At 39.3% G+C, this 23,507-nt stretch overlaps 1 protein-coding gene across 1 annotated transcript; it reads right to left on the bottom strand.

The window, feature by feature from the left end:
* Positions 1–1,069: 1,069 nt before the first annotated feature.
* Positions 1,070–23,507, bottom strand: SLC16A4 (solute carrier family 16 member 4). Its single transcript, XM_082833542.1, has 9 exons — positions 23,371–23,507; positions 22,044–22,162; positions 17,633–17,765; positions 16,764–16,907; positions 16,425–16,586; positions 14,634–15,149; positions 12,512–12,723; positions 11,344–11,437; positions 1,070–1,899 (listed from the first exon to the last, which is right to left on the bottom strand). Exons 2-9 carry the CDS (start codon positions 22,128–22,130, stop codon positions 1,739–1,741), a joined length of 1,509 nt encoding a protein of 502 aa, XP_082689668.1. The 5' UTR covers positions 22,131–22,162; positions 23,371–23,507; the 3' UTR covers positions 1,070–1,738.

Below are 23,507 nucleotides of genomic sequence, written 5' to 3'. Positions count from 1 at the left end.
TAAAAGAGATAGCTAGTGGGAAGCAGCCGCATAGCACAGGGAGATCAGCTTGGTGCTTTGTGACAGCCTGGAGGGGTGGGATAGGGAGGGTGGGAGGGAGGGAGACGCAAGAGGGAAGAGATATGGGAACATATGTATATGTATAACTGATTCACTTTGTTATAGAGCAGAAACTAACACACCATTGTAAAGCAATTATACTCCAATAAAGATAAAAAAAAAAAAAGTTAGGGCTTCCCTGGTGGTGCAGTGGTTGAGAATCTGCCTGCTAATGCAGGAGACACGGGTTCGAGCCCTGGTCTGGGAGGATCCCACAGGCTGTGGAGCAACTAGTCCCGTGAGCCACAACTACTGAGCCTGCACGTCTGGAGCTTGTGCTCCGCACCAAGAGAGGCCTCGATAGTGAGAGGCCCGCACACCGCTATGAAGAGTGGCCCCCGCTTGCCACAGCTAGAGAAAGCCCACGCACAGAAATGAAGACCCAATGCAGCCAAAAATTAATTAATTAATTAAAAAAAAAGTTAGATGAGATTACAGAGGAGAGAATGACAATGCTGGGGGAGGTTTTCCAGAGGCTTTTGGTGAGTCAGATTGTGAAGGATAAGTGAGACCGTGCCTGGTGGAGAATGGCAAGCCATTGGGATTGTAACTGGTGGCACAGCTTGTACAAAGGCACACGTAGAGAGTGAGAGGGTGTGGCATTTTGGAGCTAAAACCAGGCTTTCAGTTTAGGATTTTTCTCTATAGGGAATTAATAGATATTTCAAAGCAGAGAGGAATGGAAAGATGGAATAATAATAGTAATAATAGTCTTGAGGACCATTCTGAAGGAGATTCTAGAGGAGGTTGGTATTGCAGAGAACTCTAGGGTGGTCTTTTTTTCCTTTTAAAATCACCCAGATAATGAAGAGCTCTCTATCCACATGTAGTTGCTTAGTCTAAGTGACATTAATTAGTTAACATAATTATTCCATATTTAAGAAACATCTTTTGGTTTATCTCCCGTTAAGAGCCACCTATTCAACTTTCATATAAAACTTGTTCTGAAGATATGTCTAGATATTTAGCTTGAACATTCCAGATAATTAGATATAGTGAAAAAGTAACATTGTTTGGATGAGTAGGAATACTATTCAAATGATCTTGCAATAAAGGTTTGTTGTTTGTGGGGTTTTTTCTTTTTTTAGCAGTTCTTATTTATTTTTTTATTACATAGCAATACATGTTTATTATAGAAAATTTAAGAAGCAAAATAATGAAAGAAAACAAAGATTACCTCTAGTTAAGAAGCAAAGATAAACTATTTGGGGGGTGTATACTCTTCCAGTCACTAAACAATGTTTCAATGTTCATTCACATTCCAGAGTTCAATGACTCTGTTTAATACTGCTCTATATGAAGGAAAATGGTTTTCTGTCTTTACATATTTTTGCGACTGAATTACCATGGCACAGCTGAGAGTTTGGTTAATTTATTATTACAGTACATTCTGATTTTCATTTAATATCTAAAGTAACTGCTTCAACTGATTAAAATTTTAGCCTATTTGATTAAATACTAACAGAGTTTAATTTAAGTTGCTATTACTCTTTTCTTACCACCAGTTAGACATTCTTCAGAGTGCTAAAGCAAAAAGGAACCTTAAAAAATTATGTGGTTCACCTTCTTAGTTTACAAATGCGGGTACTTTTCTTCCATGCTTTTGTTTCCAGTGACTTTTAGTTTAGACTTTCTTTTGTTAAGCTCTCACTTGATTGCAGTCCTCTCTCTTTCTGGTCAGACTGTTTTTCCATCTCTCAGCCAATGGTACAAAGAAAAGGGAAACTGAAGAGAGGAGATAGCATATGCCCGAGAGGTAGAAGGAGCCGGTGTATGTCTGGGTATAATCATATAACCAGCCTATACGGAAGGAAGGATTTCTGTTAGTGATGCAAACCTTTCCATTAGTAGTTCCCAGCCATGAACCGTTCCTTGAAGGAAGGAGCCTCCTGTACTTACTAGTCTGTATTGTGACCCATTAGAAAGTTAGTCAAGCTGCTTACCTGTCTTATTTTCTATTGATGAAGTTAAATCAATTCCATCTGAGTTAGGGGTTTAAACGTTGGGTTAAAAGTAATCGTGAACCCAGAGCCCATCTCCAGTCTTGTAATGGAAGTTGGAGAAAATTAGGAACACGTACCATTTCATTTTACAATGAATTTTATTAGAAGACCACTATTCTTATGAAGAAAAGTATTGTGAATTACTATTTTCCAAAGAAAAAAGTGAGAACTAATTATTATCTTTTTTTCCTTCACTGAAGAGACATTTGAATTCTTACTGTGTTCCCAGCAACGTGCTAGGTGTTGAGGATATGATAATGAGCCAAAACAGACATGGTCCCTGCCCTCATAGACCATATCGTTTAGTGGGGATTTGGTATTACCGCATAAATTACACCTGCGATAAAGGCTGTGAGGGGATGGATGGTTCAGGAGGTTATGAGAACAAATGAAAAGGAACTGACTTACTTGGCCAAGTGGGTTAAACAATGACGATAATTCCCCCTGAAATCTCAAAGTGCTCTTTTAAAAGCAAGAATTGGGAGGGTCCTCAAAATCATTTGGCTAATGGCACATACTAGAACTTCTTAGGTGAAACGCTTTTTTTTTAAAAAAGTGTGAGTTTGTGGTGGCAAAGAATATTTGTGCAAGGCACCAATGTTTATACATTATTGCAAAAGTCAACCCTGTGAGAAAGGCAAATAATGTCTCAATATTATTATGAAAATGGTTTTGACCTCAGGCTCCCTAAAAAGGGCTCAGGACCTCTCGGGGAGTCACAGTCTTTTCTAGATTATTGTATGCATATTATGTTTGTAGATGCAAACTTACAATATGGCTTTTATAAGTTTTTATATTTAAAATCTTGAAAAACCTTAAGTCAAGGATGTTATTCTGATCATTTATTCAAAAAATTTTGGTACTCTATGCCAGCACAGTTCTGGTTACTAGGGATAAACCCATGGACAAAAATGGATGAAAATATCTGTCTGCATGGAGCTTACATTGTATCTTTTGATTTTCACTTATGTCTTGGAACATGATTTCTCACTGGATGTGTAGAGTATACCCTTTTTTTTTTTTTTTTTTGGTCTGATTGTGTGTCTCTATCTCCTCTCCTTTTTATTCTCTCACTTGGCTCTGATAGAGACTTTCAATTTTTGTTTGTTTGCTTCATTAGCTTTTTGTTTCCTTTTCTTAATGTAATGAATGAATGGAATGTTTTATTTAAATTCAGCTAACTTTAACTTGCTTTTACTGTTTGATCAGTGACCTCAATTAAATGTTTCTTGGAGTTAAGCAAAATAGTGAAACCGACTGGGACAAGTCTTTGTATTATGTTGATTGACCTTTAGATATCTAAGAAACGGTTGACCAATCTGTCAGTTTTTCTAGAAATTTCTATGAAGGAGGAACTGTGGAAAACAGAAGCACCCCCTCTTATCCTTCGTCATTCTTGCCTTCGTCCCTTAGTATAGCAATTTACCAGTTTATATATAACCTGTGAATTGTAAGACGGGTATTTGAAGTAACACTCTAGGAAAAGACTACAAATTCTTGGAGAGGGAGGTAGATAGTGCTGCTAAAAGGTCAGGAGGGTAAAGCTAAAAATAGTGAAACTGAGTTGTTTTATAAATCCTGGAGGGACTAAAACAGTTTAAGAGAAAACTGCTTATAAGCCTTTCATTTCACATACATTTAAAGTCAGAATGTTGTTTCTGAAATGTGAAAGATTAAGATATATTTAGTGTATTTTCTTACCAGGGCAGGGAATTACTTAGCATGCTTTAGAACTGTTTCCATGTATTTCCATGCAAAGTTTTTATTTATGTATGTATGTATGTATGTATGTATGTATGTATGTATGTATGTCGTGTCGCACAGCTTGCAGAATCTTAGTTCCCCAACCAGGGATTGTACCTGGGCCCCTGGCAGTGAGAGCGCTGAGTCCTAACCACTGGACTGCCAGGGAATAACCAATGCAAAGTTTAATGAAATAATTTGTTTTAAATCTGTTTCTCCCATTCATGCTTGATTATTGAGAGATTAGTATATTTTAAAATTCTGTCTCTAAGATCTAATTGCCATTCCATACGATAATAATGTGCAGTTGAGTATTTAGTTTTAAGATGTTATTTATAATAGCAAATATGAGGTGACATGTAAGATGCAGGACTATAATGTACTATTATTAATTAATTGTCCTATGAAAATATTAGCTTCATAATCAAGCTTAAATTTAAGTGGCTACTAGGTAAGTTAAATTCATAGCTTTGCTGCTTTAACCAAACATCTCTGTTTGGTTGGAATAATTAGCCTTTCCCCACCATTGAAAGTAAAATAAGACTGTATAGGGAATTGGCTGGCAGTCCTGTGGTTAGGACTCCTCACTTCCACTGCACGGAACGCGGGTTCAATCCCTGGTCAGGGAGCTAAGATCCTACACGCCACGTGGTGCAGCCAAAAAAAAAAAAAAGAAGACTGTATATTTGATCTGATTTTATTAGGTCTTTGTACTTTTTTTATAATAGCACGAAATAGATGTATACAAATGCACTTTCAACCCTAAACAGTTTCAGGGTTATTGTTGGTAGTTCAGAAACCACTGCATTCTAATCATTTTCAAATGGAAATACACGCATAAGTTGACATTCAAAAGACTGGGTTTCTTTGTGGTCATAGCAAAAGCATTGTGAGTGGCAGAGAATACTAGCCACAGCCCAGGAAAGCGTGCAATGGATCTGAGCCTCCACTCCATGCTAAGGAATACTGTATGTAGCCAGCATTCTGAGGAGTACGCTGCCTACTGGTGCAGACTTCCTAAGCTGAAGTCCCCTCTAAGCATTTCCTTGGTGTCTCCAGACTACCTGCATCAGATTCTCTTAAGATGCATGTTAATTGTGCAAATTCATTGGCTTCCTAAGCATACTTCCTCCTAGGTGGCACCCAGTTGATTCTTACATACAATAAAGTTGTTGTCCAAATTACTTCTTTATAGCTGTAACCCTTGTTCTGGGTAGGAATATCTAATAATGTTTCCTGTGATAATTTAAAACAACTAAGAAGATAGGCCTCAGCTTCCTTAAACAGTTTTGCAAACCAGTTTTCTTACAGTCAACAAAAAAGGGATTGGAATAATCTTTTAAATTTGATGTTTAATATAGAATCTAAATTCATTTTTTTAAATGTCAACATTTTAAAAATGATACTCTATATCATTTTATGGGTTAAGCCATACACGTTTAAAAATGAGTTTAACATCTTGTCTAAAAAGTATTCATATCTGATATCTCAGAAGTTGATTTTTAGCTGATTTATGAATCCTTTTCAATAGGATTACTACTGTAAGTTTATTACTGGTCATCTTGTTAAGATTTGAAATACCCCTAGAAGGCCCTTAATTCCAAAGTTCCTTGATGGTAGTTCAAATTAGTTGTTGAGGATTCTGTAAGTGACTGGCCGGTGTTGAACCAGAGCTTCTAGCTGTTAGGCTGTAGAATAGTGGCAGACTTCCAAGGTGTGCAGAGACAATGAACTTCTCACATTCTTGGGGTCACTGGAGCTGCCCACTGGCTGTTAGCAGCCTTGTCATTTCACTTAGGGTGTGCTGTACAAATATTTCCTGTATGTGCCATGAAGGGAAAAATCTTGGGAAACATGGTTTAGCAAATGTAAACCTCAGTGCCTTTTAAGACAGGAGCTCTCTAAAGGCCTCATGATAGAAATTTGCCATCAGATTTACTGGTAGTGCTATAAGTATTGGCTCTGTGTTGTAAGTTTTATTAAGAGGATTGTGGTCTGTGTTAGGATTTTGAAACTTGATTCCTTGGCCTTGCAAGGAAAGGACTACCTCCCCCCTCTCCTTTTTAAACCACAATAGAGAGCTATTTGGAATTTATGTTAGATGCTTTTGTAGGGATTCATTAATCCTAGGAATGCTGTATCAAAGTAAAATTCTGTGGGTTTTGTTGCTTATGGGGAAAATAACCACTGGATAAAGAAATGATTTACATTGTTTCCTTTTGCCTCTTCAGGGTATAATACATTTCTCAGGATTTAAAGGACAGAGAACTTTGTTCTGCCTTCTCACTTGTCCCCCGTATCCCCAGTCTCCAAAATGGATTTATAGCAGACCAAAAGGTTGAGTTGCTTGTGTGTTTGTTTTCCAAATAAAATTTCAGGCCGTAGAGAAATTCTCAACTGATAGGCCAAGATGACTGATAAAACTCTAGAGGGCCTGGTTGATAAAAGGTGGAGTGAGGACTGGGTGGAATATCTGTTTAACATTGTATCTGAAATGAGGATGTAATAGAGATAGGAAATGACCTGTCATTTCATGAGGAGATGAACTTTTCTGTGTTCATGGGACAGAGACAAGCTTAGATGGATGAATTTCCATTTTAGCCATTGTCTTTTCTTGTAAAAACGCAGATAGAGAGTTAATGCAGGACTTCCCTGGTGGCGCAGTGGTTAAGAATCCGCCTGCCAATGCAGGGGACACGGGTTCGAGCCCTGGTCCTGGAAGATCCCTCATGCCGCGGAGCAACTAAGCCCATGCACCGCAACTACCGTGCCCGCATGCCACAACTACTGAAGCCCGCGTGCCCAGAGCCCATGCTCCGCAATAAGAGAATGAGAAACCCACGCACTGCAACTAAGAGTAGCCCCTGCTTGCTGCAACTAGAGAAAGCCCATGTGCAGCAATGAAGACCCCACTCAGCCAAAAATAAATAAAACTACATAAATAAATTTATAAAAAAGAAAAAAACTTGGAAAAAGTTAATGCAAAATTACCAGTTTTGCTCCATGGTGTTTCTGATGAATTGTGAGGTTGAATAATAATAGCAAGAGGGCTTCCCTGGTGGTGCAGTGGTTGAGAGTCTGCCTGCCGATGCAGGGGACGCGGGTTCGTGCCCCGGTCCGGGAAGATCCTACATGCCGCGGAGCGGCTGGGCCTGTGAGCCATGGCCGCTGAGCCTGCGCGTCCGGAGCCTGTGCTCCGCAACGGGAGAGGCCACAACAGTGAGAGGCCCGCGTACCGAAAAAAAATAAATAAATAAATAAAAATAATAATAGCAAGAGAGAGATATACTTCTTCTTTAGGAACTAGTTACCTTTAGCTTATTCTGGAGTACAATCAACTTATAGTTATTTGGCATTAGAAACAACTCTCCTTGAATTTATTGAAAAAAATTATTTTTGTGAAATATCTGCTTGATTGAGTGAAGCTTTACTATATTTTAAGGTCATTTTTATTATACCAAAGCTTAGGGTGCCTTCATTTAAAGGTAAGAAAATGGAGACATGGGTTACTGTGGCTCAACCGAATTTTCAATTAATGAAGTGGAAGAAGAATGCAAGTTCTAACAATTCTCAGTTTTAGACATTTTAGACTAAGTCCTAATGTTAAGCAGTGTATGTGGCTGACAGAATGAATGCTATACCATGATCCAATAAAGTATGAAAGAACATTGAACAAATAATTTTGTCTTCTCTTTGTCCATGTGGCAGCTAGTAGAGTTCTGTGCTAATAAGTTGCTTAATAATTATTGAATGAATACTGAGTTATAATCAAATAATTATTTGTGAACCAAACAAAAACAAAATAAATGAACAAACCAAGCCAAACAGACATGTAGATACAGAGAATAGGGTAGTTGTTATCAGAGGGGAAGGGGCAGGAGGGAGGGCTAAATGGATAAGGGAAGTCACCTGTATGGATGGAAAATAAATTTTTGGTGGTGAAAACAAAAACAAAATTATTTATGGCATTTTAAGGGAGTTTTCAGAGATTTGTGATTTAAATTTTTTATATTAAAATAAATATTAGCATAATATATGCACTGATTAGTTGGGAAAGGGGGGTGTATGTGGAAGAGAGAGGAACTACATTCGGTGGTTTTGTTTTATAGGCAGCTGATATGGGCTGTTGGTGGTTTTATTTTTATTTGTTTATTTATTTGTTTGTTTGCAGTACGTGGGCCTCTCACTGTTGTGGCCTCTCCCGTTGCGGAGCACAAGCTCCAGACGCGCAGGCTCAGCGGCCATGGCTCACGGGCCCAGCCGCTTCGTGGCATGTGGGATCTTCCCGGACCGGGGCACGAACCCGTGTCCCCTGCATCGGCAGGCGGACTCTCAACCACTGTGCCACCAGGGAAGCCCAAGTGGTTTTATTTTTAAATGAAACTGAAGAGCCCTTAGCATTTTGAGCTCATACGTCAAATACCTCAGGTACAGGACTAGGAATTTAGCATAAGTAACTTATATCTGTCTTGTACATGGGAGAATATGACTGTATACTTGTTTTTTTTGCCGAAGGCACTATTTTTGTATTTAGATTGCTTTCTGCAGGTGTACTTTTGTTAACAGGGGTCTATTAGAAATGTATATTAAGTTTTAAAAATATTAATACTTTTTATTTTTCCACAACCTTCCAAGGCTTCCATCTTGGTGTCAGTGTATAGTTCTGGATGCCATCTACCAGCAAAAAACAGCATTTGGGTTTAGATGAACAGTGACATTTGGTCTACCCTTGGGTCTACTGACCACCTAGGTCAGGAAACTAGAAAAACCCCGAAACTGGTCCAGTCTGAAGCAGGCCATATTATTAACTAAAATTGAATTTGTTGCTGAGTATTGGCAAGAATAGGGAGAGCTGTGGGGTGGAGCGGGCAGGGTGGTCGTTTGTGGGGAGTGGGGGGGGATAATTTTTAAACTATTATTTATTTCAATGCCTGTCAATTTTAACCAAGATCTGATGGAGAATTTTGTTGCCACTGTATTTATCATAATCACCATTACAAAAGATGTATAAATAATTTTCTTGCCCATATGCTCTATTTACGTTTTTTTAAAGAAAAAAAGTAACTTTAAAAAATCTCAGTTATATGATTCCTTGGGTTTCCTATGCTTTATATTCCCCTTTCCTTGAATTTTTAAAATATGCTGTATAGAACTAACTTGTTTTTCTTTTTTATTTCCATACAGGAAGGAGAAAATTATTATTCATGTACCATTTTTAACTAGTCTTTTGACTGAGGATTATTGTGAAACATTTTACTGTTTGCTAGATTCCTTATTTTAAATGCCTGTAATCTTTTATAGGAATTTCACCTTTTGTAATTTGGTAATAACAAGTCTAGGTAAGTAAAAAATGAGGATCTCATACAGTTCGGAAGATCTAAGTTTGGTTTAGAATTTAATATTTTATAACCAGTAAGCCTTTTGATTTAGTTAAAGCTAAAGACAGTAACGTAACTTGCCTGTACCAGTTGAGGGTTGAGTGGATCTGTAACTCAGTATTTCTGATGTTCTTTAGTAGTTGCTGCTGGAGTCAGAAGTTAGGAACAAATCTAATGGCCTTTGTAAAACCCTCTTGTCACTTCACAGAGCAAGGACCTACAGCAAGGGCTCTCCCGAAGTCTCCCTTCAGCAAGAAGCCTAGCACTACATTGTAGTCAATGAGAAACCGTGGTACAGAGCAGGAAACTTAACTGAATTATATATTATTATCATAATCTTGTTTAAGATACTCTGAGCTAAGCTTTCAGCAATAGCCTTATCACTTCCTTTGACTTTTTTGTAGAACTTAAAAAATTTATGATTGCCTAAATAACATTTTCAGAGTTAGCAGGTAAAAATTCTACCATGAGCTCTGTCTTTATCCTCACATACAGTGCTAGGGTATCATGGACATTGGGTAATAAAAGGCTTGTAACTTTTTTTTTTTGACTCACTAATAGTAAGAAATGTGTTTTACATCACATATGTTTTCTGTTACATAGGTGTGTGTGCGTGTGAAATAAATTTCACAATAAAGTGATGCACTCTGATTTCTAATCTGCTCGTGGTCCTTTTTTATTAAAAAAAAAAAATTTTAAAGATCATGACCAACAAATTGGTTTCAAGACCCACACATACATCTATAGCTTTTTCCTTTTAAGTAATACTCCTCACAGAACTTGCTTTGTCTTCTCATACATTGAACTCTTTAAATATTTTTAAATGTATACAAAAACATTTATCTCTAAACATGTTGTAGTTTTGTTATTTGCCTTCATCATTTGAATAAGATATTCTGTGCCCTGGTATTTGTTACTTCCCTACACTTTTGGCCTAATAGGCTTGAAAAGTTCCAAGGCATCATTAGGACAGCCAGTGAAGAAGGGTCAAAATTGAAAAAAATTCATCAGCGAACTGTATTTGAACTCTGTATTTCACTGACCTGGATACTAGCCATAGAGTAGCTCTGCTAGCCACCTCTGGTGCTTGGTCTTTTACCACTCCCTGTATAACAATTCTGGGCTATAAAATTCTAGCCTGTTTTCCAGTTACGACGTATTGGCTGAGTTAGAGCTCATGGGAAGAGGTGTGTTCATAAATGCAAATAAGGACTTAGTTGTGTATTTGTGTAATTTTTTCCTTTAGATAGGTATACCTAAATTGAAACTCAGATAGTGATACATTGTTTTACCTTCAGTAATAATTTCTTTTATTAAGTTTTTATACTTTTGATATTTGCCTTTAAGTCTTAAGTTCATAGAGGTGTAAATCTAATGTCATTATAAAACTTAGTTTAAAAAAAATGATAGTGGGACAAGATCAGACCTTTTTTCTGTCTTCAGGACTGAGGGAAGCAGAAGTAAGTTTTAGGCTGAATTCCTTTTTGTGGATGATTGGAAATGCTGTACTAATTTGTAATTCAACTATATTGAGAACCTATAGTGTAAGATACTAAAGCCTAAGTCTGTTTCCTAAAGAAATTTGTGTGAGTAGGCAGTCTTTTAATAGTCTTAGATTAAATGTTCAGCAAGCACAAAATGTCCCAATAGGTAAAAAGTGAATGTAAAACAATGTTTCAGTCTTAAAGTTGACTTAAAAACAGAACTCCCCCAAGTTTTACTCTACTTGTATTTAATGTTCTCCAGTGGCCCCACATATCCTCTCCACAGATTCTGGCCTTAATCCAAGACAGCTTTTGTTTGTTTTTGTTTTTAACCATCATAGGTCTTTGGGCATCTGATAAAACTCTGGATTGTCTCCCCAGAGAAGTAGATATACACACAATCCCTGCTCTAAGACTCCCAAGAGAATGTAAGAATCTGCCTAGTGCACATCTGTTGAATTAACCCTGAGATTCTCCTGGATTAGTGATGGAGTTGTGAGCGTTGGTATAGGAACAGCAGAGATAATCATCAGTTTCTTTTAACCTGATAACGTCGTTACGTGTTACCATTAATCATGGATCAGCATTTTGTTTCATTGCTTTTCAAGTTTACTCAGAATGTGGGTAAGCTGTTACCTGCTAAAGGTGGTCCAGAAAGGACAGCCATCCCAGCAAAGAAACTGGCAAGCCCCAAGAACCTGTGTACCATAGAATTCCCAGACAGATCAACCTGCAGGGATTAGAATCCAATGTTAGCCATATTGAGGGTGAAATTCTGTGGAGACCTTTGCTTACAGAGGGGCAAATACTGTGTATGTCATCTGAAACTGTGAACAGTTGACTTCTGAGGTGATTTGGATGGCATTTTACCCTGATATTATGAAAGAGCTGAGGCAGATAGGGAATAGTAATTTCAGTAGGCAGACAGTGTTTTCATTTTATTAGTAAGGAACGTTGGTTTTTGTTTCTTTTTAAAAATCTTTTAATTGGTTCAGGGATACTTTTTTCCCCTGAACCTCACTGCTTTTCTCTGTTAGGAAATGGTATTTACAGTTGGAGCTGACAGTGGTATTACTGAATCCACCTATGGCTGAATACCAACCATTGGTTTATAAGAAATCAGATATCACAGGAGTTGATTTCAGCTTTAGAAAGTTTGATTTTTGCTTAAGCCTCATATAAGATCCTGCAGCACTTATGCTAATATTGATATCAGGTCAGAAGATTCCGGGGGATTCTGTTGCAGCACACTGGGGGCCTAGTTCTAAGAACCCATGGGGTTCCAAGAAAAACCCAGAAGTATTTGTATAACTCAGTTCCGTTCAGGTCTAGGACTTTATGTCAATTTGGGGTAAAGATGTAGAGGAGTTAAAAACACAATGTCCTTATTAAAGTATACAGAACTTCTCTCTACAAAAGAGAAGCCAGTGCTGGTCAGGAAGCCCTTTTTTCTTTTAAGGAACTCTTCCAAGATGTGTCTTAGAACCAAAGAAATGTCTGGACCTGAAGGAAAGAAGTGAACAGAAGTCTAACCTGGGAGACTGATAAGCAAAATGGAATCCTTCTGATCCCTATTTTGCTCTTCTTTCCTGTCCCACGTCCCATGGGGGGATAGTCCTCTCACCCCCCCCCCCGGCCCCACCCCCCCAAGGTGAGATGAATAGCTGGATAAGATATAGCTACAAGGTTTCTGAGTATGTTTTTAATTATAAAATTAATACAAAATATGTTTTCTCTTTTGGGGAGGTGATTGTTAACACTTTTACTAAATGGTGTAAGAACATTAATGAGTACGTCTACTCACCAGTACAGGAAGTATCAATGCCAGGTAACCACCGGAGAAAATGGCAAAGAAGATGGTATAGGTCATAAGTAGTGGAAATGTGGTGGCAAAAGGAGCAAGCAGGTTAGTGATGCCGCAGAGGATGAGGTAAGACTTGTGGTAATGATACTTCTTTATCCAGTTTTGATCAGCAACCCATCCGGAGATAATCTGACTGACTGTCTCAGTGATACCTGGAACAATATTGAAAAGGTCTTATGAAATCCTAATTCCATTTTCCTAGCCCCTTTGAAAACTGTAAATGCATAAGGCATCTTTTCCTAAGTAATATGACTTCATCCTGAGGCTGGGACATAAGAGAAAAAAAAAACGGTTCCATTTGTCTATCAATAGATTCTGTCATTTACTTACCTATTCCAGACACATCAATAAAATACCAGAAAGACTCCTTCAGAGTTGGGTAGAGGACTCACCAGGTATTTTTTCTCACTGTGTTTGGGAAACTCATACCACCAAACTGGGAATACCAGGTTATAGAGAACGCTGGGCTCAGTAGGCCTCCCTTGAAGTGGTGAGGAAGTGAGATTTCTTGAGGATTAGTAAACCCACAGGTTAGTGTCCTGGGGAAGTCATATGGTGGACGACTGGAGTATAAATAATAAAGTCTTATGGTGAAGAAAAAAAACAGATGTTGAGACTCATAATTGTATGAGGTTTTGGTAATTAAGTCCTTCTCCAAAGGCTATTATGTTTAACTTGAAAATATGTAGAAAGTCTGGAAATGGGAGATCATCTCTTGGAACACTGGAACTATGGTGTAACTTGAATAAAATTTAAGAATAACATTTTTCACTTAGTTTTATGATAACAGAACATTCTTATCCTTTATCCTATTATATGTTACTGTAGCAGTTAAATACTGAAAGAGATTTTCACCAAGAGGAGCATGAGCTGCAATTGTTTTATACTTAAAATTCTCCTATGGTTCAAACATAAATTGCTCCACAAAAAGGAATTAAAAATTCATACTGCCATCTCTATATTTTTACAGTTATTTCCTAGGATACATATTGAAACTTTATTATGTTCTTTGGTCCTGCTGTAAAGCCCTAATCTGATCTAAATTGATACTACCAGACACTTTAGTGGAAAAAAAGTCAGTTTAGCTATGTATCTTTTTCTTGTGTACATAAGTTTTATTTGACTGAAGCAGTTGGAAATGGGGTGCAGTCAGTTTTGCAAGGGCTTGGTAAATAGGCTTTTCCAGAAATTAGCAAGAGAAAAGTTAATGTTGAGCTACTGAGAATTTCCAGATAGAGCAAACCAGTTCCATTTCATTCATTTTCATTTTTTTAGACTCCCTATTTTGTCAGTTGAAAGAATCCATATCTTCTAGATCAAGCATTCTGTTTCCATACATTTTTATAAATACTCAACTAAAATGATTTTTTTTTCATTCTAAATGTCAGCCTACCCATTAATGACTAGCCTTAGTATGCTTATTTGTCTTATCCTCTTACTTTGAGTTAAAGGGGGAAAAATTCTTAGCTACAAATACTACTAGAACATCATTGAATGCTTACAGTAGTTCATGTACTATTCTGAACTCTACATGCATTACTTGCTTAATCCTAATAACCTTCTGAGAGTAGATGCTATTATTCATATATTACAAGGAAATTGAGACACAGAGAAGGCAAGTATCTTGCCCAAGGTCACACTGTCATACACTGCAAAAACTTGAACCTGGAAAGTCTAGCTCCAGAACCAATCCTTTCAACCACTGCACTGTACAGCCTACCTAGGATTGTTTTTGCTTGTTAAAATGGCTGTTGTCACTGAGCACCAGCTTTCTAAAGTTCGGTATCCAACAAATACTTAGATACTGACATATGAAAATAAGACTTGCTTTGGGGTCCACTGTCTGGTAGGGAAGAGGCTGTGTGCAAGATGCAGTGACAGGTTGGAGGGAAAGTCCTGCTGCTCCCACCAGCCTCAAAAAACTTGCTTTTCTGGCCTTCCCACAACTCTTTTTTTAAAAAAATTATTCTTCTTAAGCTTTTTAAAAATTAAATTTAATAAATTTTTGTGAAATTAAGTTCATTTCTCCTTTTGAGGGTGAGGTTGAAGTAGACTTTCTTACCAGCTACAGAAACGAGGTAGGAGGCGTCCGTGATATTAATCCCCAGTGTTTTGGCTCTGGCTACCAGGTGAAAGGTAGGGATGAAATATGCCAACTGACTGAGGAGAAAAGACCATGTAAATATGTAGAAAAAAGGATTCTTAAGAAGAGAAAAATCAAAGAGTTTTTGTTTGCAGCTCCACAAAATAGTCTTATTCCCATAACTTTCTTCATTAGTTTTTTGGAAGAGTCTGTTCCTGTTAGGTTCATTGTTGAACTCTTCATTTTGATTTTGTGAGACTGTTAAACTTATACCAGGTTGTCCATCCTGTATAGTATTGTCCCTGATGGCAGACTCTTGTATCTCATTGCGGCATGATGTTTCTGTCCCACATGCTGCCTCTGGACCACTTGCAGAAAAACTGCTACTTTTATCTTTAATATCGGAATTGCTCTCGCTTTTGATATGGGTGGGTCTCAAGAGCATACTAGAAGGCACCAAATGCAATGTGATTGCTCCAAATAATATAAGGGCACCTAAACAGGAGAGAGAAATTGAGAAGTTAAGCTAAAAATTACCTCTCTCATTTCACAATACTCTGTATGCTTAGGCTCAGAAGAGGCCCCACCACTAAATATTCAGTCATAGTGCAGTAATTCCTGAAAACACTGCTTTGTCCTTGTATTTAGCTGAAAGCATTTAAATCCATTGACTTAACTGTTAGCCGTACACACTGCTGTATCCTTGTGAAAACGGAGTCCTTGCAGATAGAAAAGGGGAAAGCTGTGCCACTAGGGGGCATGGAAGGAGAGTTATTTGTGCTAAAGGAAAAAAATGGTTTGGGGTGGGGGGAAGTCATTTCAAATGTTAGAAAATTACAGTGTGTTTTAAATATCCTGAAGGGAGGGTGTAGATTTAGGTACAGAAAATACAGAATTAGGTAACGGGAATCATTTGGAAACTGCCTTAGAAGAGGAGATAGCCTGTCATCCCGTGATGTTTTAAATGTCCTAGAAAGAAGACATGCCAGTGTTGCCTTTGAAGCTGAGTAGTTGCTTGACTTCAGCATGTCCTGACCAAAGCTGTGACTTGGGTGTGTTGCTTCTAGAGATAGAATTAGCTGTAGGTTCTGCTATCCTGTCTTATGGATTTGTCAGCTGGTCTTGTTCACCATGAGACTACTGGTGGTTTTTTTAATCAGGAAAGGAAAAGTTCAACAAAACTGCTCTGTAGATAGGAATAGGCTTATATATTCACATATATGTACATATACATAGATTTTTTCCCCAATACTTTGAGGTTATTTTAATCCAAATGTTTTATCTCAGGTATGAAGAAAATTGTGGAGTGAATGGTTTTTATTCGTGAAAATTTATAGTTGACAGTATATAAAAGATTAAGTATTAAGGAACATAATCCTCTTTTCACTCAGTTTTTTTCTGTCTATTTTAGTGAATCTGATGGAGGAGACTTTTTTAAATGCAGATTTTTTTCTTAAAGAGAAAATTTGAAGAGAATGCTTTGAGTAGAGGATCCTTGTTTCCGCAGGAGTACCGCTTTCCCTGCAAAGGTGTGTTTCCCCAGCCACATAGATTGCCCTCCATCCCCTCAGACTTGAACTCTATGGTGAACTCTGAGTTGCCTGCATGGCGGGCAAAGCCTGCAAGTAGTTCAGAGTCTCTTTTGCCATATATTCTCCAAGGAAGAATACTTTACTTTAGAATCATGCTCACTTCCTCTGTAGTCATCATAGAGAGGGCTCAACATTAAATCTTACAGAGTTGATGGTTCAGACACTTAGAATGACTCACCTGTCCAGTCATATAGATCTATCAGGACTTTTGTAAAAGGCGCTAACAGAAATGTCAGTCCCATCCCTGAACGGGCAATAGCTGTAGAAAGAGCTAATCGTTTTTTGAAGTATTTGGTAGTGACCACAGCAGCGACTTGGTACAAGAAAGCAGAACCCAAACCTAAAAGAAAAACATAATAGCTTGGAATCACTTTCACATTAAGTGGCTTGGTACTGGACAAGATATTCTCCTGGACCTGAGATAATATAAGTAGGCCTTTTGAACTCATGGAGAGTAAAAGGGAAGGTTCCTGGTTCCATGTTTTTTTTTAAGTCTTAACTTTTACAATGGACTCACCAGGTAAAAATCCCATAGTCACACAAAGAAAGGGAATGCTTGTAGCCCAGCTGCTGATCAGATATCCACCAGTAACAAGGAAAGCCCCAAGAATGGAGGCAGTTTTCTCTCCAATTATGTCACAAGTAACAGCAACTAGGGGACCTTGGGAAAAGAAACAAATGCTAGTTAAATGTGCTCTGGCATCCCTTATCTTCTGGTGTGCAGTTTAAATGGGCAACTGAAGGGAAATAAGAGGACTCTACATTTGTGTATCCTTCAAAAAGGTGTCTGTATTGAGTTTCTTAATATTCCCAGCCCCACACTATTTTGCTTTTAGGAAGAAGTTTTGTTGATTTTTGTTTGTTTTAAAGAAAAAATTGTAAATAAGCAGGTTTGGAAAGGAAGCTTGCTGAAAATGCATTATGAAACCTTTGCAAAAAAAGGTTGCCTCTAGTGACCTATGACTAGAACAAAGTTCAGTTATTTATCTACACCATGTTCTAGCTCCAACTAGAACTAAAGGAAGAGGAATTGGTTCTGTCTTTTAGAGCTTTATGGTCAGAGCTTTATGGTCGACATTCCAGTTGAGAGACTGGCTCACTGGACCTATATTAAGACACTGTTGAAAGAAACAAGGCATGAAAATTGAATCATGGAATTAAATAGTTAGATTCTTCACCTTTCTTTGTTTAAGCACTAATTTTTCTAGTTTTTCCAAGTCAAGCGGAGGCTAAACACTGCAAGTCCTTTTCTCAGCTTTACATGTTGATAAATGAACCTGAGTTTTAGCAAAGCTTCAGTCTTGATTGACTGACAGGTGAGTCTTCTTGGAATTGCCCTTTGGTGGTCCTTTTCCTTGGACAGCAAGCTTATTGATGGCTTTATACCTGCAGAAAAACGAAGCGATGACATGATGGATCCAATCCAACCAGTTTGCTCTGAGGTGCCTTCAAACTCTTCTTGAAAAACCACAAAGAAAATTGCAAAAGTCTTGGTCATCCCCATCACGAATACATTTACCTAAATCAAAGCAGACCAAAGAGTCCAAGTCAGGTGGTGAGTAAGCCATTACAGGGGAGGTTGGAACTGCTGGAGGCTCTGATTCTCTGTGTAACCTGTATTTTACCAGTTTGTTTGCCAGTTCCTCTTTGTAACATTTTAAATTTTAGGGGCGGGTTGTCCACTTAGAGTGTCTAATCACTTTACATGAAGGCATCTCATTTAATTCTCATTACAAAGGCATGGAATAGGTGTGTCAATATTGTATTAGAAATTCAGAAAATTGAGATTTAGCTTAAAAGTTGCTCAAGTTGGGGATGCTGGAGCTAAGACTTGAACCCAGATAGACTGACTCCAGACCAACCACTATACCATCCTGTTACAGTAGCATCTGTTAAAAACAGCTAATTCCAGTTACCTTTGTGAGAGATGTGTGTTGATCCAAAAGAATTGTTCTGTCAGTCCTTAGGTTAGCTTTGCTTTAACTCTGCTTTTGAGCTGAGTACCCTCCCTCACCTGGTATATAAATACGGCAACCATAATAATTTATCACCCAGTTGAAGCTCTTTGAGAGTGAAAAATAGTGCTATTAATTGATGCCTGGACAGCAAGGGTAATGAGGATGTATGGTCACATGTATGGTCACCTTACGGTTGGGTCATGTGCCCCCACCCTTTTTTTCTGTCCCATCTAACCCTTTTGCCCGCACCACCCTCATTCCTTCCACTAGGCGGAGCTCCTCTTTTGAGGTCAGGTTTTCTTTCAGTGGAGTACCAGCATTTGTTTCTTGGAATTCTGATTAGAAGGGGGGCAGTGAGGAGCAAGGGTCTGAGGGGAACTAGAAGGGAGGCCTAGCCAGGCTCTGCAGTCAGTCAAAGCCCAGGAGCCACATGTACTCACTCTTGTCTCCAGGGGCTTTTTAGTGGCCCCTTTCCTTTCCTTTTTTTCAGTGGCCTTGGTGTTTCAAGGCCACTTTCTCTGCTGTAAAGCTGGCTATGCATTGTGGAAGGACCACAGAACCTGGATTCCTTTTCACTGATTCTTTCTCTGTTCACCTGGTAAATATTTTCCCCTGTGGTTCTGCAGTCATCTCACTTTATACCTGCCCCATAGACAACCATTCAGTCTCAAGGTTTTAATTACCACCCTTGAACTCATGGTGTAGTTGTGAATACTGTGTTCCATCTGCAGTCAGCCTGCCTCGGCCAGAATCCTGGCTCTGCTTCCTATTAGGGGTGTGACCTTGGGCAAACTACGGAAGTTAAGCTTCCTCTTTTATAAAGTAGAGGAAAAGTAAATGTCACCTAGCTCATAGTACTGTGAAGACTGAGAAAATTCTGGTAAAGTAATACTTAGCACTTAATACTCAAACTATTAACTATGTTTTTGTTATCTTGTGTAACCATTCTGCTCTCCCAAGAGCTCGAGACTCATATTAATGTCTACCATATCTTTCTAACTCAGGTTAACTTATCCAAAACAACTCATCTTTCTCTTATCCCATGCCTACTCTTCCTTTTCATTTCTCTTGATTAGTACCATCCACCCACTCACCCAAATCAGAGACCTACCTCCACTTAGGAACCTCCTTCCCTCAGCCTCTACCTACTGAATAAAATAACCAAGGCCTTCCCCTCCATCCTCTCTGCTAGACTCTTACTTCAGACAAGTATTATTTCTTGTTTGGAATAAGGGACTAGGAATCAGTGGTGGTGCTCCAAGGTTGCAAAAGATGGGGTGGTGAGGAGGAAGTCCCTTAATGTACTTTTTCCCATTCTGATTTGATAGAAGCTACAAGACTTTCCTTATTTAGAGTGAACAATGCTATGGACACCAGGGCTATATATTCAAAAATGGAAAAAGCATTTTATCAAGCACTTTGTAATCATAACGTGCCTTAAAGGCACCCCTATCAGGAAATGAGGCTAGAGAATATACATGAACCTTAAATGACCCAGACTTGTTTCTTTCAGTTTAAAATACAGGGCGGTGATTGCCTCCTCTCATGAGCAGGGAATGTGACAATGAGGCATCATTCTGTAAAATTACCCTTCCTCTTTTTCTGTGGACATGGGTTCTGTGCTGGCATCTACATGATGCTGGCCTCTATGTTCTTAGCCATCTGAGTTTGGCTAGCTACTGGTCCCCCCAATTTAGCACCTTTCCTCTCTGGTCTTTCCCTGGTGTCTGGGCATAGCAACTGTAAGTGGATATGACTTGTCTCTAATAACTGGGTCTGTGCCTACAAGAAGTGTATATCTTGTGTATATCAAGAAGGCCAAGGACATAGCCTTTTTAGCCACCCTGCCTCCTTCCCTTAACTTGTAACCTTCCAACTTTGTTTCTGTTTTGACTCAGAGCTATTAAAAATCTTTTCCCCAAGGTCCAGATATTCCCTTAGTTAACTAAGCAGACTAGATAAATCTATATTATACTATTTCATCTCGTGTTTTGGACCAAGGTTGATGGGTTTCAGTCCTGTTCCAGAGTCCACATCAGACACTGTACATGGGCTTACCCCGTCATCCATCCATCCATCCTCCCATCTGTCAACAGGTATATATTGAGTGCCTACTGTGTTCCAGGCTATTTACTAGGGCTTACAGTGGTGAGCAAACAGACTTGGCCCCTGTGCTCATGGAACATTCAGTCCTGGGACACAGGCTGAATACAGAAAACAATCATGCAAATATGTAGTTATAAAGTATGGTAAGTTAGAATATGAGTCATTTTTTTAAAAAAAGTAGAGAGCTCCTGAAGAACATGTTGTTATTGGGTTTTTCACTCATCTTTTCAGGAGCTCATCTATTATAGAAAAGTAGACTTGTAACTTATGCAGACACAAAAGCATTGTCATCTTAAGTACCCACATTACCACTGTGGGTGATTGGCCTGAGTTAACTGTTAACATTTTGAGGACCCAAAATGTTTTTTTTGTGTGTGTGCTTTTATAAGTAGCATCACACCCAAAAAAGTGGGACATTGTTTATTAATCTGGTTGTTAGACAGCTTTTCTTACCAGCAACTAAATTGATCAAATAACTTCCTATCCTCAGAGGATAATACAGGAAAAGGAGTTATTGGGGAGAAAGGTGGGAGAATTAGAGATCCTCACCAACAATGCCAGGTCTGCAAAGCCTGTGATGTGGGGAGGTGGCCCAGTCACAGGAAGGCTCTCAGACCTAGGGTGTCCTTAGTTTCCTTTTTAGTAACACTTCTGGGAGGAAAAAAAAGATTCCACATTCTTTGGTAATGAAGCTAATGTTTAACAAATAGTCCTGTGGTTCGGAGTTTTGTATTATGTATATCCTGGCTGAGGACTTCTTCCCCTCCTTTCCCCTTCTCTGTCATAAGGGAGGAGGTGTGGTATTTCTACATTGTGGGCTTCAGGGTAGTTAGTAGTCACCAGGACCTGCACTCCCTTCCCTGGGAGCTTCTTACTGTAGGGCTGGGCTGGGGAGGAGGATCAGGAGGGAAGGGTGTCTTTGTGAATACATCTCAAAGTTAACTTACTTGGGAACACTTAAGAGGAATTGGGGAGCTGGTGCCATTCTCAGGGTGGTTTGGGATATAGCTGTGATGGGATTCACCAGTCCCATCAGAATGAGCATGCTGAGTCACATCACCACTGCCTCACATAACGACCCCAAGAGCTTCTGGGAGGATGAAGGAAAGAAGTTAATTAAAAAACAGAGTGCGGAGTCCAGCTGCTTATGGATGAAGGAGGAAAATCAGCCTCCAGTTTCAGAATCCACATCATTCTCTCCCTTTCCAGACATGTCAGAAATATACATTGGGCCTAACTCTAGCATAAGTTATAGTTGGCGGGGATGGGTTGGGAAGTGGACAGCAGGCAGAACAGAAGAAAAGTCCCTGCCCCCTAGGAGAGACGGAGGTTGCTTCCATCAGGGTTACGTCTATGCTGGGCTGAGCTGGGGAACCCCCTCCCCACCCACCCCTGCAAAAGCACCTTTTAGTGGTTTCCAGTGCTACTTATGGGATGGTTAAATGTACGATTGTCCCCAAATCCTAATTGCCATGCAGCGAGGGCAGAGCTGCTGATGGTAACTGGAGCATTCTGTAGGTTTAAGGAGGGGTGGGAGACAGGATGGAATGCTTCTGCTTTCACTCAAGGAGGACGTTTTCAACTTTCTCTTGGGTTCATTGGCAGTTCCTGGCCTTGCTCTAACCCCCTTTCCATTCAAATGTCAAGGATTTCATAAGTGATCTTAGTCTGCTCTGAGCCTTTCTCAGGGAGCCTTCTTTCAGGCAGTAGCAAAGGGGAAAGTAAATTCTTACCAGGAAGAAATGAAACACAACCATCCATCCCCAACCTCCATCCAGGGTTTTCGTGTAGGGTCGGACCTTCCCCTCCCTCTTCAGCATGATGCTTCGTTTGTTTTAAATGCAGAAGATTCCTGTGACGAATCCAAGACAGAGTTGACTCAGTTGACAAAATGATCTTAACTTTTATTTCCTCTGTGGTATAAAACCACTTGTACTGTAATTTTTTTTCAGCCCACCTCTGAAACTAGATGATTTCTCCTCATTTCTAAAGTTTACAGACTCTCTGGAGTTTATAGACTCTCTGACTCAACCTCAAAAATACAAGCAGGGCTTTGTACCATTTGAGGGATTTTTGTGGAGGTCTGCTGCCTGGCTTCCCCTGGAAGTCCACAGGGAGCTGACAGTTCTCTTGGAGTATGTCCTTAGTTACATATAAAGTCTGCCCGACTAGACTGTCCCCTTATCCTCGTTTATTCCATAATCATGATCCAGGCAGAACCATGGGAGAAATGAGAAAAAGATAACAAAAGGCTGTGATGTGAGGGACATCAAAGCCACCACATAAATCTCTCTTCCACCAGTTTGAACGGCCTCTGAAAGATGACCACTCAGTTCACTTCAGGCAGGAATAGCAAAGGAGTTGATCGCAAAGCCTGACCTCACTGATTGTGGAGTGGCCATTCCTTGCACTATTCTCCCCCCAGGTCTGCAAACCAAATCCTAGGGCAAACTGTGCACCATCCTCTGGGTAAGCTCTTGACTTTAGAGAAATAAAAAAGGGATGGGGAACTTAAGGTTTGGAAATTCCCTTTCACAGCACTTGCTAAAATGAAAATATTCTAATGGACTAAATAGACATGACAACAACATGTTCCTCGAATGGATCCCAGGCCAGAAAAAAGTTGGAAAGGACTTTAGGAGCTGCGTTGGGGAAATTGGAATGAGGACTGTATAGCAAACCAGGTTAGATCTCTTAGGGGTGATGGTGGTCTTGTGGTTCTGCCGAAGAATGTGCTTGTTCTTAGGAGGCGTGTGCTAAGAAGCTCAGGAGTGAAGTGTCATAGAGTCTGCTACCTTCTCAAAAGTGGTTCAGTAAAATAAATATATAGAGAGAGGAAAAGCAAAGAGAAAATGTAGATACTCTGAGAGAGAGGGCGGCATTCTTTATTTGCCACCGGCAGGTAGGCAGGCAGGCTCTTTCTTCCTGGGAAGGAGAATCTGCCAGCACGGCGTGTGGTATGGCCGTCTGTCTGGTGAGCAGGCCGCGCAGGGAGAGATGCTGGTTGTTCAAAACACTATAGAGGACCAACCCCAACACACAGTCCCATTTTCATCCTACCTTTGATGTGGTGTGTAGCAAGGGAATCCTCCACAGACTTGAGACAATCTGGGAAGAAAAAGAAACTATACAATTTTCCAGAATGTTGCTCTTTTTCTAAGGCGTTTCATTCTTCTGCCCTGTGAAAACAAGCAAGC

The sequence above is a fragment of the Leucopleurus acutus genome, assembly GCF_964270905.1.
Source record: "Leucopleurus acutus genome assembly, chromosome: 2".
NCBI classification, from domain to species: domain Eukaryota; kingdom Metazoa; phylum Chordata; class Mammalia; order Artiodactyla; family Delphinidae; genus Leucopleurus; species Leucopleurus acutus.
Note: the sequence above shows the minus strand (reverse complement) of the source record. Positions and strands in the feature narration are given on the sequence as shown.